The sequence below is a fragment of the Molothrus ater genome, chromosome 27 (genome assembly GCF_012460135.2).
Source record: "Molothrus ater isolate BHLD 08-10-18 breed brown headed cowbird chromosome 27, BPBGC_Mater_1.1, whole genome shotgun sequence".
Lineage (NCBI taxonomy): Eukaryota > Metazoa > Chordata > Aves > Passeriformes > Icteridae > Molothrus > Molothrus ater.
The window spans coordinates 3247642-3263723 of record NC_050504.2 but is presented as its reverse complement, the minus strand read 5'-3'; the positions used below and the strand labels follow the sequence as shown (position 1 = coordinate 3263723).

Genomic DNA, 16082 nt, shown 5'->3' with positions numbered 1-16082 from the left:
GCACTCGAGGCACCGTGACCGGGGTTCCCGGCGCGGGGGAAAAGGACGAGCGGGGTATTGGGCACTGCGGGTCTGAGGCGCCGCGGGAGCCACTGGGACACCCCGTGAGGCAGCGCCTCCGTGCCGCTAATGGCGGGCGGGGCCGCCCTTCGCGCGGCGCTCGGGTTGCATCCCGCAGATTCGCCACGGCCCCTGGAATCGCCGCCGTCCCGGAGAGTGCAGGAACTGCCCTGGCTCCTCGGTGGGGCGCGGGGCAGCCGAACACACCCCCCCCCCATCGTGAGTAGGGAGTCACCGGCGGGCCGGGGCCGGCGTGTCGAAAGTGCGGAACGGAGTGCGCAGGCGCCGTTGCCGCCGCCCCGGCCCGTGGGAACAAAGGGAGCGCGGCCGTGCCGAGCGGGTGAGTGCGGGGGGCCTGGTGGGGCTGACCGGGGGGCTCGGGACGGCCCCGGCCCCTCTCCGGCAGCGCTGCGGGGCTCGGGAGGGCCCTCGGTCCCGGGGAGGGAGCGGTGGGGCCGAGGGAACCCCCGGTGGCCGCCTTGGGCCCGCTCAGGCTCCGCTCGATCTCCCCGGGCCAGCCCCGTGTGCGAGCCCGGAGCACGGCGTTAGTGGGGATTCTGAAGGAGGTTGCAGCTGCCGTGGCGTGATTTGAAGAAAAACGCCGAAAAAAAACACTTTGTTACAGCGCTGTGTGACGCGCTGCCGGGTTCGGTGCTAAAAGGTTAAGCCTTGCCTGTCAGACCGCAGCTGCGGGGCTCGGTGGTTGTTTTATGTACCTTGTAAGGGAAGTACATCATTTGGTCATTTATGTATTAGTATCAGATTTCTGAAACAATGCGTGTAAAATAATGGGATATGTTCTTTTTATTCCTTACAGGATAAAATATATTTATTTAGACCCTTTCATATGAACGTGACCTAAACCTGTGTGCTCTTGCACAGCTATTTAAGGCCAGATTCCTTGGAAAATCCATTAATTTTTCAAAGAGATAACGCCTTGGTTTCTGAAAATGCTTTTGTCTGTGTTCCAGAATTGACAAACTTTGATAATCATTAGTATCATTAACAATCGAAGCTTCAACATCTGGTGGGGGGAAAGGCACAACACTTAATAGCACGATCTTCTTTTGTCTTGCAGAAGTACAAATATAATGTCAGGTGGCTGAAAATTTGACTATCAAAATGTCAAGTAAGTTTTTTTTAAAGATTTTTCTTTCTTTAACTTAGATGTTTTACAGATCTGGTTCCACAGAATCTGTTTTTTGTGAGATGATGCCATTATTCTTGGCATTAAAAGAAATTAGCAAGTGTAGTGACTAAACTCTTGGCCTTAAATCCTGCTGTGGCTGATTCCTGGCATATTGTTTTTGTAGGAAATCCAGATATCACAGCTTCTGAATCCTGTTGGACTGCATTTTTGCTTTCCCTCCATGTAGTTTGTGTGCATATAAATGAATTTTATATTCTTCAGTCTTGTGCTTGAATAAAAGCCTGGGACAAGAGTAATGGGGGGATTTCAATTTTTCTTTCTTTCTTTTCTAGTGTTGCTTTTTGCTGTTCAGTGGCAAAACTCAAAGTCTTTCAGAGTAGAGGTCTCTTGTTTTTGTAAAATCATTTTAAAATATTGGCCATAGCAGATGCCTTAAGAATTCATTCAGATTTTCAAGAAAAAAAAAATTTGCTTACATTTCTATCTTAACAGAAAGGCCATCCTATGCCCCACCTCCCACCCCAGCTCCTGCAACCGTAAGTATAGTGATTTTTCTCATTAACACAGAGCCTTTAGAACTTCCCAGAACAGTAATTACGGAGTTGCATCACCTTCCTATATGGGAAACACAATATTAATGTCATATGAGTTGTTAAAATTAATATAATTCTTTTTGGGGAAGTTTGGGAAAGAAAAGCTGAATAAACTATTTTGCCTTTAAGGCTGGATCTCGCAGACACTGAATTTTCTGTGAGCAGTCACTTGTCTCAAATGACTCACAGTGGGTTGCAGCAGTACTGGAATAGTTAAGAATCAACTGATACATTTGATTTTTAAATGTCCTGCTCAGCCTGTGCCCAAATCACGGCAGACAGTGCATTTTTCCACGTTACAGTTGCACTGAGCTGCTCTTTTTTCTTGCATTTGAGTGGAATGCAGGATTATGAAACTTCCTGTTATATTGGGTCAGAATAATGAAACTCTCCTGATGCCAGTTTTGCATTCCTTGAAATCACTGGTATTTTGGAGTCTAGGGCTTGGGAAATATTTTACTTTCTAGTAAAGTGGCATGCCCTGACACTGAGGAAAACATGAACAGGAGCTTTGAATCCTGCCCAGTGACATTCCTGGATGAACAAAGGTGCTGCAGTACCAGTGTGCTGTGGGCAGGAGCTGTTTGAAAGTAAATACACATCTTTGGTCACATTTATGGATAGTTTGGGTTTTAGGACAAATCCTTCGTACAGAAGATTGAGCAAAGATGCTATAGTGAATTCATTTTACCAAAGTGAATTGGAAGACTTACCCAGTAGTGTGTCCTTGATCTCTGCAGTATGGGAGTTAAAAGGAATGTGATCCTTCCAATTTTTTGTGCCATACTTTACAGGAAGAGGCTTGATAAATATATAATACATAAATACAAGCTATGTTTTTATAAGTTTACATAAATAAAACTTGATTTTCATAGTTTGCTCAGAGTTTTCCTTTTGCACACAGCAAAATAGATCTGTTAGAAGGAACATGATGGATCCACTCTGACCCCTGGATTCCTGCATCGAGAGCTGTGCATACACATGTGATTCCTTTGGGATATAGCATGGATACAGATGTTTAATGGTTCATATTGATGTGGTACAGTCCTTCAGAAGGATACATGAAGCACATGCCAGACTGCAACCAGTGCCATGCATTGCCTGTTTTACAAGCATCTTTTATTTTGTATTATATTTTATACAGTCCTTCACGGGATGGTCTGGGCTCTGTTAATGCAAGTCACAAAGTAGCCAAATAACCTTGCTTGTTCTTCCACAGCCAGTTCCAGGTGCTGCAGTCAACAAAATCCCAGTAATTCTCAAAACTGCAGTACTGTATCCGAAATAAAAATTCTCCTTGTGATGCAAGGTAGTTCCTGGTAACATTTAAATCCTGTCTTGCAGAAATAAAGAATTAAGCAGACGGAGATTACAATTGTCACCTGGTTTTATTGAAGAGGTGTAGTTCAGCAAATACAAAGCCCGTTGTTATGGTAATACAAAAAAATGTACTAAACCAGTGCCTTATGAAGTAGTGAATGTGTATGTCATGAGCCAAGGCATACAGATGAGCACATCAGCTGCTGGGACTGAGTTAAAAAGCTTGGCAATAAAATCTCTGCTGAAGACTGACTGTTAATGGATAATTTTCCTCTGCACTTGTGTATTTAGAAATAAACTCCTGCAGTGTGTCTGCATTGACTTGAAACTTTCCTAGTTACTTTAGTCAGCTCCTAAAACACTTCTGTTCAGTGTTTGTACGTGTCATACTTTGGTTCTTAGAGTCCTGAACCTACTTGTCAAATTTGTATAACTGTAATCTGGAACAAGTCCAGTCAGTGAATCCCTGAAAGGCTTCTTGGAATGTTTATTAGGGCTGCTGGAGAGTGGGACACTGTGGGAATGATATTTAAATGTCCAGAAACACTCCAGGCTCTTGTGAATTCTCATGGAACCATAGAACCACCACAGTCAGGACTTAATCACAATTCCCATTAAGTAGTTGATCTTTTTTTCCAACAAAATCTGACTGGGAAAGGGGGGGATAATGGAAAAAAGAAATTTATTTGAGATGGGGAATACAGGTAACCTGATGAAACTTGAATGTCCATTGCTAAGTGAGAAGGGAATGCAAAGAAACAAGATTTTTTTTTTTCTGCGTGACTGAGGTGAGAACAAATCAGTCCACTTTCATGAATGAATGAAGATGTATTGATTAACTTCTGAATTATCTTGGATTTGGTGATCTGTTCAGACTGGTTTAAAGTTTTTAACTTACAGGTCTTACTGCAGATGTAGAGTTCCTCAGCTCTGCAATCTACAGCCTGCCTTATAATAGAGGGATGTCTCTGGGAATTATCTTCAGCCACTGGCAGTGGAGCACAAATGGTGCTTTGAGAGATTTCCTCCCCTGCTCTATTTGTTGGGAAGGCAGAATTCTGGGAAGAAAAGCAGACAGGGATTTTCATTGGTGTAGTAAATGTGGGTACTGGGGATTTCTGCCCCATCGCTGGGTGCTGTGTTGCCCAACTTTCACCCTTGGGAGACAAGAGTCTTCTGAATTCCTTGGTGGCATATGTTGGAAAACTATTAGCCATGACCTGAATTTACAGAGTACTTGTTTAAATGAGTTACACAGTTAACAGAAATAAAATCACCAATTTTCAGACAGAAATTTGTAGTGACACATTTGCTTAAAAGTCCTGTTTCCTTACTAGGTTTATACTGGAGTAAGTTGTGTGTGTTGGGAAGACACCAACTGCTACACCTCATTGCTTGTTTGAATTCTGGTTGCTTTTGCATGCCATATTGCAGTTCATTTTCATTTCTGTGTTCTCCTCGTTTGAGCTCATTTCTCATTCGTGTTTTTGTCTCATTTGTTTCCATCAGCAAATGCCCAGCACCCCAGGGTTTGTGGGATACAATCCATACAGCCATCTGGCCTACAACAACTACAGGCTGGGAGGGAACCCGGGCACCAACAGCCGGGTCACGGTAGGAGAATCAACTATTACATCCTCCAGCAGACACCAGGAGCTGACCAGAAATGGCTTTAGGGTTAGGTTCTTCGGAGTCTTGGCTGCTGCCACTTCTTTATAAAAAAACCAAAACCAACTTCTGATTCTTATTCCTCACCTTCCCCCCCTTCCCCTTCACTCTGAAACCTTTTGCAGGAGAATGGGTTTTTACTCAACAGGGAAAACTGGTAATGGTATATGATGCAGACATCCAAAAAGACAGACTTTGGTCTTCAGTGACCACTGCATGCATAGGAAAAGCTTCTGTAGCTGGGTATGAATTTTTGGAGGGAGGGAACTGCTCTTTTTGCTAAGGTTCATTGGTACAAAAAGAAGGAAGAACATTTTGCAAGCTGGAGATCGTTGATAGTCGTTGCATCATCCTGTTGAGCCATGCAAGAGGTACAGCCCTTTATTTTTCTTTCTAGTCTTAGTCTGGTAATTACTGCACAGTCCCAAGTTCAGTCATTATTTTTTCAACAAAAGTGTGATGTTGATAATAAAATAGAATCCCTTCAGCTCGTATATGTGTCAGTGTGTGGGAAATGGATGTTACATTCATTTTTCATGGAGTAAACAAAGTGAGATGGAGACAAGTGATGAGGGAGGTGACAGCTTCTTTCAAACATGAATCAAGTCCTAGCATTGTATGCAGTTAGGAAACAAAAATAGACAGTGGAAATATAACACTGTTAACACAACAGAAACAGAGTAAATCCCTGATACTTTCTTAAATATCTTACAACTTTAAGGTTTTTCCATGTAGAACTTTGTACCTCAAAACTTCTGATCAGTTTGGAAGGTGATACAAAGATTTCTCAAGGACCAAATTCATGGTGCTTTTTGAAAGTGTAGTCTTTTTTATGCCTCTCATATAAACCTTCTTTCAAATGAAGTTCATCCAGTTTGTTAAAGCCCTTTACAGCAAGGATCTTCCCCTACAAGCTGGAATTGACTGTTCAAATGGATACTTTCTTTATACAAGACTAAGTCAGGTTTTGTCTGAGAACTTCCATTGTTTCTGTATGTCACAAGCATACACAGCCTGCTCTGCCATGCATATCCCAGTATATGGATGGTGTCTTTAAACCCCTCTTAATTTAAAAGCATTAAACAGTTTCCGTTAATGTTTTTCCAACCCATCTGTATGTGTATCTATGTATACATTTTGGTAATGCATATACCTCATGCACATTATTATACACAGTTCTGTATGCATTGTTCATAGAGCTCCATAAATTCAGCAAACAAAGAAAAAAAAAAAAAGAAACTATCAGGAGGAAAACAGTATTGAACGTGAGCCTTCTGGGCTAAACCCAAGTATTGATCTACAGGCCACAGCCCTGAAAGATCTTGAACCTGCTTTATATTTTCATGTAAATACTCCCATTTAATAGAACTCCTAGCATGTGGAAGTGCTGGAAGAAAGGAGGGTTTCAGGCCCTGCAGTTGACAGGGGCTGTGATGTCATTGCACTGCTTTAGGAGCAAGCCCTGTCAGATGTTCTGTGGGTTGAAAGGATGAAGGGAGACCCAGCAGCTTTCCAGCAGCAGCATTAAAGCTCAGTAGCCTTTTGTGTGGTGCCAGCACTGTGTCTGGCAGCCTAAAGCCAAAGGAAGACAGAGCACAGGAGCATGTTCCAGGCTAATTGGGACAATTCATTAGAGCTTGGCTGCAAGTAGAGCACATATTTACCTTTTAGCTGCATAGAATTGTTTTCTTTTCATAAAGAGTCTGTTAACTGGCTCCACATTACCACTGACAAATTTTACAGAAAAATAATTACTAAAATTATTTGATAATGTCTCTAAATTAATGTTTTTAAGCTTTCTTCATATCTTTTTAAACCTGTACAATAGCCACATTAAATTTGTCAAAACAGATAAAATAAATTAGTCATCAGAAGTGAGAAAAGACAACCTGATGGGATTAGTGTTTCCTTGTCAGTTCCTAAGCTATGTAGTTCAGTTTTGAGAACATGGAGCCCTTTTGAGGATTTATCTAGTTACTTCTCTGTAAACTTCCAGAGAAAAGGACAAACTTACATTGGAAATTATTCCTCTGAGGACCAACTCTAGCTAGTGCTTGTTCACTTACAGACTGGGTAATTTTTCTGGTGATGTTTGCTTCTCTTGGTGGGGGTGTGTGAATGCACAAGTGTTTTCCAAAACGAGTGCGTGTAGAAACTGTTCAGCGATCCCATTAACGAATGGATTTATCCGGTTCTTTTATAGGCTTCCTCTGGTATTACCATTCCAAAGCCCCCCAAACCCCCAGACAAGCCCCTGATGCCCTACATGAGGTACAGCCGGAAGGTGGGTATTACAGTGTCCATCAGTAATAAAGTCAGTGTTCGTTTGTGCTAACAATTAATTGCTATGATCTTAGTTTCAGCTTCTAAACGTTGACTCCTAACAGCCTGCGCTCTCTTAAGGGGATGTAAAGTACAGAGTCTGCCCTGCAGAACAAAGGCAGCAGTAGTCTGGTCACACAGTTGCCAATTTCTGGGGGGAAAATTGCTAAAATGCTAATTCCTACCACTGTCTGCTGACAAGGATCCACCCCGCCACATTCAGAAGTTCCTGTGACTTACTGACAGAACTTTTTTATATAAAGGAAGTATTCCTTGCGTTTTCTGGGCTTGGTGCAGTGCTGTAGCTGGACTGAAGAGTAGCAATGAGTGGACTTTGCATGTTCTCCTTCACCACCCTAGCCCGTGGCAACGTTTGCTTCGCTATTCTGTGAACTGTTTGACAGAAAGTAGGAGAGAGACTCTTGTGGAGTCTGGAATCTGATGGGGCATGGGGAGGGCATGGCAGCCTGGCTGAAGCAGGTGAGCCAGAAGGAATTTCTTCCACTTCTGGTAAAGTATCTTTACCAGCATATCTGTCTTAGGCCAAAAAACATCAACACACACACAAAAAAAAAAAAAAAAAAAAGTCAAGTGGCGCAGCAAGAAATTACACTGGCAGCTCTCCTTTTTTTGCCCTATAAAGTTAGGAACCTTTTTGGTGGAGTCAGAACTTGTTGGAACTCAGATTGATCAGCAAGACTGAAATATTGTGAAATGTTACATTCTGATCTGAAAAGCTCAGTCTCTTTGTCATAATCTACTGCTGGATGTGTTTACTCAGTAGCATTTTTTTCCCCGAGATGCAGCGATGTTCATTTAAGAAGAGAATTGAGAGGGTTAAAGGCAATATTCCCATGAGACCAAAGCCACTCAGCAATTGCCTGGTTCAGTAGCTGGCTTCCTACTGACTTCCTGCCCCAGAAAATAATCCAGATAGCTTAGCCAGACTCATTCCTAGCTTTATCCTGTTTTTCATGGTGATTCCAGAAAGAACACTGAGATGACAATATAAAATGTTTAATTTGGAAGTATTTAGATATCATTAGTAAAGCTCCAGCTGTTTCTGTTAAGGTCTGGGACCAAGTGAAGGCGTCCAATCCTGATTTGAAGTTATGGGAAATTGGCAAGATTATTGGAGGAATGTGGCGAGATCTCACTGATGAAGAGAAGCAAGAGTATTTGAATGAATATGAAGCTGAAAAGGTAAATGGAAGAAATCTGGGATGTTTATTACAGCTGATTCTTCTAGGAACTGGTCTGAGAAGAAAAATTCATCTTCCCCATGCAGGGGTGTTTGAGGCATTCACGAGAGCCCTGTATGTAACTTAAATGGAAGTTTGTCCTGACACGTCTCTTAGATTTTTTTAAATAACTGTGCATCAACTGTGACTGGTCAGTTTTTAGACCTAATTCAAAATGAAGTATTTATAATTGAGTGTCGATTTTAACTGTGTAATGAATGGATTTGATTGTACAACATCAGTATTGAAAAGATTGTCTCAACACCAAAATCCTCTTTCAAAACTGGTGCTCTGCAACTACTGCTGTTGTCATGAACATGTTCCTAAGAGACTTCCAGTCACGTGGGGTTTGGTTTTCCTGATGGAACTCCACGCTGTGGCATTAATGTTTTGTTTCTTAATAGAAAATGCTACCACTTCTAGGGTTTTCTTGTGCTTTTGTTTTGGTTTTATTGATCTTAATGAGAAGAGATGACAGCTGCCTCGTGTCTAGGTTGGTAAGTGTTGAGCACCTGTACAAGACTGTTCTTGTGATTCTCAGGTACAAAGGGAGAATTGTCCAGCTGATGAATTGTGCTGACACCTGGCAGGCACCTGAGGCTCTGGCTACCTGGTCAAATCTCAGCTGGTTGTATTCCAAGGCAATAGAGAAGTACTGCAAAACTCAGTGCTCTTAGCTGAGAAAAAAAATAATCCAGGAATTCTATTTTTACCTTGGTAATGATGTTTAGATTGTAAGCTCCTTGGGGCAGGGGCCAGCTGGTTTCTGTTGTGCCAAGGCAGAAGGATCCTGGTCCTGATCATTTACAAGCGTTTTAGGTACCTTTATCAATATCATAGATGATATCCATTTTTTGATTAGAAGTATCTCAAATCACTGTACAAAATCTTAAAAATGAGATTAAAGAAAGCAATTCAAAGAGAAAAGGTATTTCAAAGAAAGTGAAAATAGTGCTGCTGTCCTGCTGCCAGGAGGAGACAGGAGTCTGGCTGCAGCTTTCTGTGCCATCCCAGAGCAGGGATGGGTCAAAGAGTGGACAGATAAATGATTTTGGAAAGTGGTTCATTACATACTGGCATAAGGAAAGAGAAGAAATCAGAACCACAGATTTAGTTAGAACTCCAGAGAATTACTGAGAATATTTTGTGTTTGCTAATTTCATCTTACCAGAACTTCATCTTAAATGTTCTGAGGTGTTTGAATTTGAAATCTCAGAAAACAAAGCTATCATAAAACTAAAAGGACCTAAGAACCAGCTGTGTTTTTAAAACACAAATTATTATAGAAGTTCTAATTTGTAAAAAAGAAAGACTGAGAGAATCTGATCAATTGTGTCTCAGCCAGACGATGCAGCTTCAGCTTTGTCTGTGTAACCGCGCTGTGCGTTACACAGAGCGCAGTTGTGGCCGGGTGGGAATCACCCAGTGGTGCAATCAAACCGTGTTGGTCACCTTGCAGATCGAGTACAACGAGTCCATGAAGGCCTACCACAACTCCCCTGCCTACCTGGCCTACATCAACGCCAAGAGCCGCGCCGAGGCGGCGCTGGAAGAGGAGAGCCGGCAGCGGCAGTCGCGCATGGAGAAGGGGGAGCCCTACATGAGCATCCAGCCCGCAGAGGATCCCGATGGTAAGGAGCTGGTGTGCACGCCCAGTGGGACACTCATGGCAGGACAGGCCGTGGAGATACAGAAAACCACCTGGGTGCACTTTCTGCAGCGCTTCACGTGGCTTCGTTTCTGCTTTGGTGCTTTCATGCCAATTTTCATTACCGCTTTTTATGCCGTGTAGCTGACTTTGTTCCCAAAAGTAAGGTGGCACCCGTGGCAAAAGTTATTCCAACCCTTCTTAATTAAGTGTGAAGTAATGCTCAATAGTTCAAACCAGATCAGTCTGCTTACTGCTCCATAATGGCTTTAGCACATGCTTTAGCAAAGGCTTAGATGCCTGATTTAATCCGGCTTGGATGGAATGTTGTGCTTTATTACCAGAAGCACATAAATCTGACAGGCAGAGTTCTGGTGTGATTAAGAGCACCTGAACTTTGAATGTGTTCAACAACTGTCATTTGAGATTGTTTGGCGAGTGAGGTGCCCTTGCTGCTGACAAGTTGATGAGAAAATTCTGAACGTTTATTTGACTGCAAGGAAATGCACCCCACCCAGTGGGAAAAGTCAGCCTCACACACCTCATGGCTGCTTTTAAATGCATCACCAAATACTTGTTGGAACCTGAGGGTGAAAAATGTGCTCAGTTACACCCTTTTTTTTCCTTCCCCCTTGTGAAAGCACACCCCTGAGATAAATCTCATAGCAAACAGCACTTTCCCCCGTGTGAGGTAATTGCAACATTTATGTAAATATGTTTCATGCCGAAATAACTGGAACCTGGGGACTTGAGATTCTGTTCTGTGCTACCAGTGCAAAGTAGGCTTGGACAGAACCAGCCATTACCTCTTTTTTTGCTTTGTTTAATCAGATACCTAAATGAGGTACAATATACACTTGGAAATAAACTTTCATTTAACTGGTTCTCTTCTTCGGTAGTATCTCCTGGCATGGTCTTCATCTTCTTAAGATTTCTGTGAATAGCTGGGATAGTTATCTCCAGTAGGAATACTTAATGTAAAACAAAATTAGAGCTCTGGACTTTTCTACATGGCATTGTTCTGGGAGATAATTCATACTTGTTGATTAACTGGTTTCTCTTTAGAGAAATGCACTTACTAATAAATAATCAAATTCTTTTAATACATGACTGTGAATTTTAAGTGATGAGTAAATGTGTCTCACTGCTTCATGCTTTCAGTCCTCAGTATTTTAAAAAATAAGTGGTTTTGATCTGTGCTACAAAGGTTATTTATAGAGGAGTCACTATCCTGGTGGCATTTTGTTCTGGAAACATGATTAATCAGGAATGGGTCTTTTATTTGGTGTATTAATAGTCCCTCCTACTGTGGAAGTGTGGAAAGCAACAGAGTGAATAACTAGGTCAGTCCCAATTTCAGCTGTGGGAAATGCATGTGAAATCAGCTGTTAGAGCTATGCCAGGTGAATGCTGCCCTGGCCACACTTTGTCTCATTTTGAAATTACCTTGTGCTCTGTGTGTGTTACTGTGAACTTTGTGACACGACAACTACTGCTGTTAGGGCTCGTATTTTGGTTTTTGTGAGTGGTAATGTGGGTACAGAGTGGATAACGTGGGTACGTCAGACTCAGCTCTCATTTTGTGGGATCAAAGCAGTTACCCCTCCAACTGCTGTTGCAGATTACGACGATGGGTTCTCCATGAAGCACACGGCCACGGCTCGCTTCCAGAGGAACCACCGGCTCATCAGCGAGATCCTGAGCGAGAGCGTGGTGCCCGACGTCCGCTCCGTGGTCACCACAGCCAGAATGCAAGTCCTGAAACGCCAGGTTCAGTCCTTGATGGTTCATCAGGTAAAAAGAAAGGATGTAGATGCAGCTAAAATGTGGTGGGGTTGGGCTGGACTCCAATTCTTTGGATCATTGGATCGCCTACATGACTGTTCTTGCTGGGTGTCAATGTTCTGTGTGCTCCAGGTGCTAATCCCTGGCATTTCGTGGGAGCTGCAGAACATGAGACTTCACCTTCTGTGCTGTTTTGTTCTTTGTGTTTTGTCTTAAGTGTTAATTCCATAGTTCTTCATTATTACACACAACCCCCTGTATGCAGTTTTTAAAGTCTGCTGGTTAATAAGTACTGGTAGTGTTGTGATTTTGGGTACCTGACAACTCATCTTGTTTGTAATGATTCTTTTTTTGAAGTAATTTGCCCCTGTTCTAACATTTTTCACTGAAAGTTAAATTTATACAAAATATATGGTAAAGTCACACCTGCATGTTTGACCCAGCTTTGAGCACATGCCTGTGTTTTCCAAACACGTCGTGTTACCAGAAGAACCCTTTCAGCATGGTCAGTGTGTGTAGGGGTGAAGCAAGACCAGAATTAGGCAGAGATTTGTTGGAGTTTTTTTAATTACAGAAGATTTAGAGGGTGGAGGGGGTGGTTGTCCATCTTTCCTGTGAATTGTGCTCTTTCTGTGTTAGAGACTGCAATTGATGTGGAGAGTGTGTCTATACCTATGAGCTTAGTGTATATACAGACCTGTGGGATGTGTATACACAGATCTGGGGGTGCAGAATAGGAAAGAAAATGTGCAAATTTGATGCTGGAAGCTTCACCTCAGATACACAATGCTTCATTTACAATATGCTTGAGCTGCTGCACAGACCCACATACTGTTCCTGCTTTTCAGTATGAACTTCTGAGCTAGTGGGTATCAGAGGCAGGCAGAAGGATGTTTACATATTAGACCAGTATTTAAAAATAAACCCATATGAAAATTTGTATGCTTAGCTGTACTGTTGCCCAGTTTTTAGGTGACTGCACAGTGAGGTTCTTGCTGTTTGTTTCCCTTCCAGCGTAAGCTCGAAGCTGAGCTGCTGCAAATTGAGGAGCGTCACCAGGAAAAGAAGAGGAAGTTTTTGGAAAGCACAGACTCTTTCAACAACGAGCTTAAAAGGGTACAGCTCATTTTTCTCACTTACTCTGAGGAAGCTGCTGGTTCCACAGTGGTACAAGTGCTTCAGTTCTCTGTTCAGTTCTGAGCAATTGCCCAGCTGCTGGGGCAGTGCCCTGGTGTGGGTGGTAAGAAGCACAGGATGATTTCCTGCTCCTTTAGTGACTTTTAGGGCCAGTACAGTTTAGAAGTGCCTCCAGGCTGGGCTGGGTGAATTCACTCAGAGCAGCTGGAGGAAGGTGGCCTGAAGCCACTGTGGAGGGCACACTGCTCTCCTTGGCTGCACTCAAATAACAAGTTTTAGGTTGTTTATTTATTCCCTCTCCCCTTTTTTTTCTCAATATGCCTGTATCTCCCTCCCTAGTTACTTCCAGTATAAACTTTGTAAAATCAAAGTGCAGTGTGTAGAAATAATGAAGTCATCACTGGGGTTTACTGATTATTTATTTCTCAGGGTAACTGCAGTAGTAAAAGAGCTAAAGTTTTCCTTTGTTTTGCTTTGTTTTTAATTGCTAGTTATGCAGTTTGAAGGTGGAAGTGGATATGGAAAAAATTGCAGCTGAAATTGCTCAAGCTGAGGAACAGGCTCGCAAGAGACAGGAGGAAAGGGAAAAGGAAGCAGCTGAGCAAGCTGAGCGCAGTCAGAACAGCCTGGCAGCTGAGGAGGAGCAGGCAGCCAGCAAGGGGGAGGAGAAGAAAGAAGAGGAGAGCACTCCAATGGAGACAGGTAACTGCATCTGAACATTGCAGAATTCTCCAAGGATCAGCATTAGAGGGTCTCTGAGGAGAGCAGTTCACTGCATCTTGGTGAACACAGGCATTTACTTGCTTCTCATTAAATTACTCGTTTTTAAAAGAGGAGAAGATAAGATCCCACAGAGCCCCATGTCATGCTTTGTGTGTGATGTACCCAGGGGAAAAAATAGTAAACCTGAGTTAGACTGCTTAACTGGGAGCAGCTGGGAGTGTTTCCTTGTCCCAGTGTCAGTGTCCAGCCAGGATGATGCAACAGCAATGCTTCCTATGCAGCTCTCAGGCAAATTTTCCAGCTGCTTTATGCTCTGGACAGTGGCAATAAGAAATGCTGCTGGATTCAGGAGTCCCAATGACTAGTGCATCAGTGAGTCACTGCTGCAACAGCAGGAGCATAAGGAAAGAGGGGCCAAGGAGTTTGAATTCCAGTGCTTCTGCTTTAACAAGGAGCATGGCTTTCTTATGGCTGGAATTCTGAGGTCAGGATGCTGTGGCAGGACCATATATGTCCTCAGCAGTGAAAGATCCCTGAGTTGTGCCTGTCCCTGCATGTTCTAGGTGACTGCTATGGAATACTCGGATTTGTTATAGCTTCTGTTTCTTCCTAAGTCCTAATTGCACAATCTAAATAAATATTGACATGTAAATGACACTTAGAAATACATTTTTCCAGAAGAGCCTCACCCAGAAGAGAGCACAGACAACCAGCAGAACGGTGAAGAAGGAACCTCCACCCCAGAGGACAAGGAGAGTGGGCAGGAAGGGGTGGACAGCACAGCTGAGGAGGGAACCAGCGACAGCAACACCGGCTCAGAGAGCAACAGCGCCACCGTGGAGGAGCCGCCCGCAGACCCCATCGCTGAGGAGGGCGAGAAGAAAGAATAATCACTGACTCAGTTCCTGTGTCTCTGTAATGAAGTACTGTTTGATTTCAGAGCGTGCTCTGCGCCTGTTGTACCTTCCCTGCCTCTGTCACTTGTCTCCAGAGGATGCCAGGGCTTAGTGACACGCCAGGTTATCAGCGTAGCAAGGTGAAGGGGCCTGGAGAGGTACAGGGTGTCCTGCAGCAGGCAGAAAAGGAACCTCATGTGTCTAAACACAGCTGTTACAGTCTGGAGGGGTGCTTATATCACTTGTATTTCTTCCCTAGAAAGACTAGAAACCACTGGTTTTGGTTTCTAGATGAGAAATCAGGGCCTTTTCCCTTTCTTCTGGTGCCATGGACACTCTGGCACTTTTCCCCAAAGGCCCTTCCTGCCCCTTTGTGGCACAGGTGTGTAACCTGTGCTGCAGTCCTGGCCTGACTGCATGAGGGACCTGCTCCTGGCAGGGGCACTGGCTTTCTGGAGAGGCTGGAATGTGGCTGAAGGATTCAGACCTCTTCTTACTATGGAGCAAAGACTTTATGTCTCCCCAGGGTGTCCCCTGGAGCCTCTCCTTCCCTAACAACTCCAAAAGTCTCCTGTGTCCCACAGCTACTGCGCTGCCTGTCAACAAGGGCAATTTCTGCTGCAGCCTCCCCAGTCCATGCTTTTAAAGAAAGCTCTCAGTCCTCAGGAGCAGCTCCAGAGTGAGTCTGAAAGTCTGGGATTTTGGGGGTTTTTGGTGTAACTTGTTTTTCTAGAGTAGCTGCTCTGCTGTGGTGGAAACTTGTTCATGGTCTGTGTGTGGCATGTCAGGAGATCCAGTTCCAAAGGGCTCAGTGTAGTCTTGCAGGAAATGACACATCATGAGGGATTTTTTTTCTGTGGTGCAGAATTCTTTTCAACAAGCCTTTGCTTTCCCAATTAACTTCTTTTATTTGCTACCAAGATACCCTGGTGTGGCCTCAGCCAGAGACCTGGCACAGAACAGAGCAGGAGGGCGTTTAGACACGCACATGTTCTCTGAGCAGACAGTCACTGATATGGCACAAATGGTAAAAAATAGTAGTTTTGCTTGTCATGAGCTTTCAGAACCTCTGAGACTCTACAAATGTACTGAAAAGGCCATAATTTGCCCTATAGAAGCAAAACCCCACAAATAAATACATTGAATTGTGGCCACAGCCACGGGCCACTTCTTGACTTAACAACTGAGGGAACACATAATGTTTCAGTGAACTGATGTGTATTTGCAGAGCAGTGGGTCTATCAGATGGTGTTTTTTAAATCCCTTTTTTTTTAATGGTCTAAAAATAATAAAATCCAACATGTTTGGTTTTTTTTAAACTCACAGTCGTCTGTCCTTGTCTTTTAAGGTAGTGCCAGTGTTTGGTTCAGAGCTTTCTCCATCTCAAGCCAGAGGAAAATAAGCACACAGGCTTTTATTTCTTACAGCTGCTGGCTGGACTGGAGCCCCCCTCCCTCCCCCAGCCCTGTGGGGCCCAGGTGGGGTTCCACACCTGAGCTGCTGCAAACCCTTGTTGTGCAACAGCTTTTATCTGCGGCA

General features: G+C 43.5%; 1 protein-coding gene across 4 annotated transcripts; it reads left to right on the top strand.

Moving 5' to 3' along the window:
- The first annotated feature begins 289 nt into the window (after positions 1-289).
- Positions 290-15866, top strand: SMARCE1 (SWI/SNF related, matrix associated, actin dependent regulator of chromatin, subfamily e, member 1). Of its 4 annotated transcripts, none has more exons than XM_036398792.2 (11): positions 290-400; positions 1139-1189; positions 1703-1746; positions 4633-4737; positions 6995-7075; positions 8185-8316; positions 9814-9985; positions 11624-11796; positions 12802-12903; positions 13416-13626; positions 14329-15866. In XM_036398792.2, exons 2-11 carry the CDS (start codon positions 1183-1185, stop codon positions 14535-14537), a joined length of 1236 nt encoding a protein of 411 aa, XP_036254685.1. In that variant the 5' UTR covers positions 290-400; positions 1139-1182; the 3' UTR covers positions 14538-15866. The 4 variants fall into 4 exon arrangements, with proteins under 4 accessions (XP_036254685.1, XP_036254687.1, XP_036254684.1 ...); XM_036398791.2 differs by having other exon boundaries at positions 300-400; positions 14326-15866; XM_036398794.2 differs by lacking the exon at positions 8185-8316 and having other exon boundaries at positions 298-400; positions 14326-15866.
- The last annotated feature ends 216 nt before the right edge of the window (positions 15867-16082 follow it).

Excerpts from the sequence above, each read along its gene's own strand:
- SMARCE1 (XM_036398791.2), top strand. Across the intron at positions 8,317-9,813 it reads ATGAATATGAAGCTGAAAAG|ATCGAGTACAACGAGTCCAT; the intron begins GTAAATGGAAGA and ends GTCACCTTGCAG. Across the intron at positions 9,986-11,623 it reads GCCCGCAGAGGATCCCGATG|ATTACGACGATGGGTTCTCC; the intron begins GTAAGGAGCTGG and ends CTGCTGTTGCAG.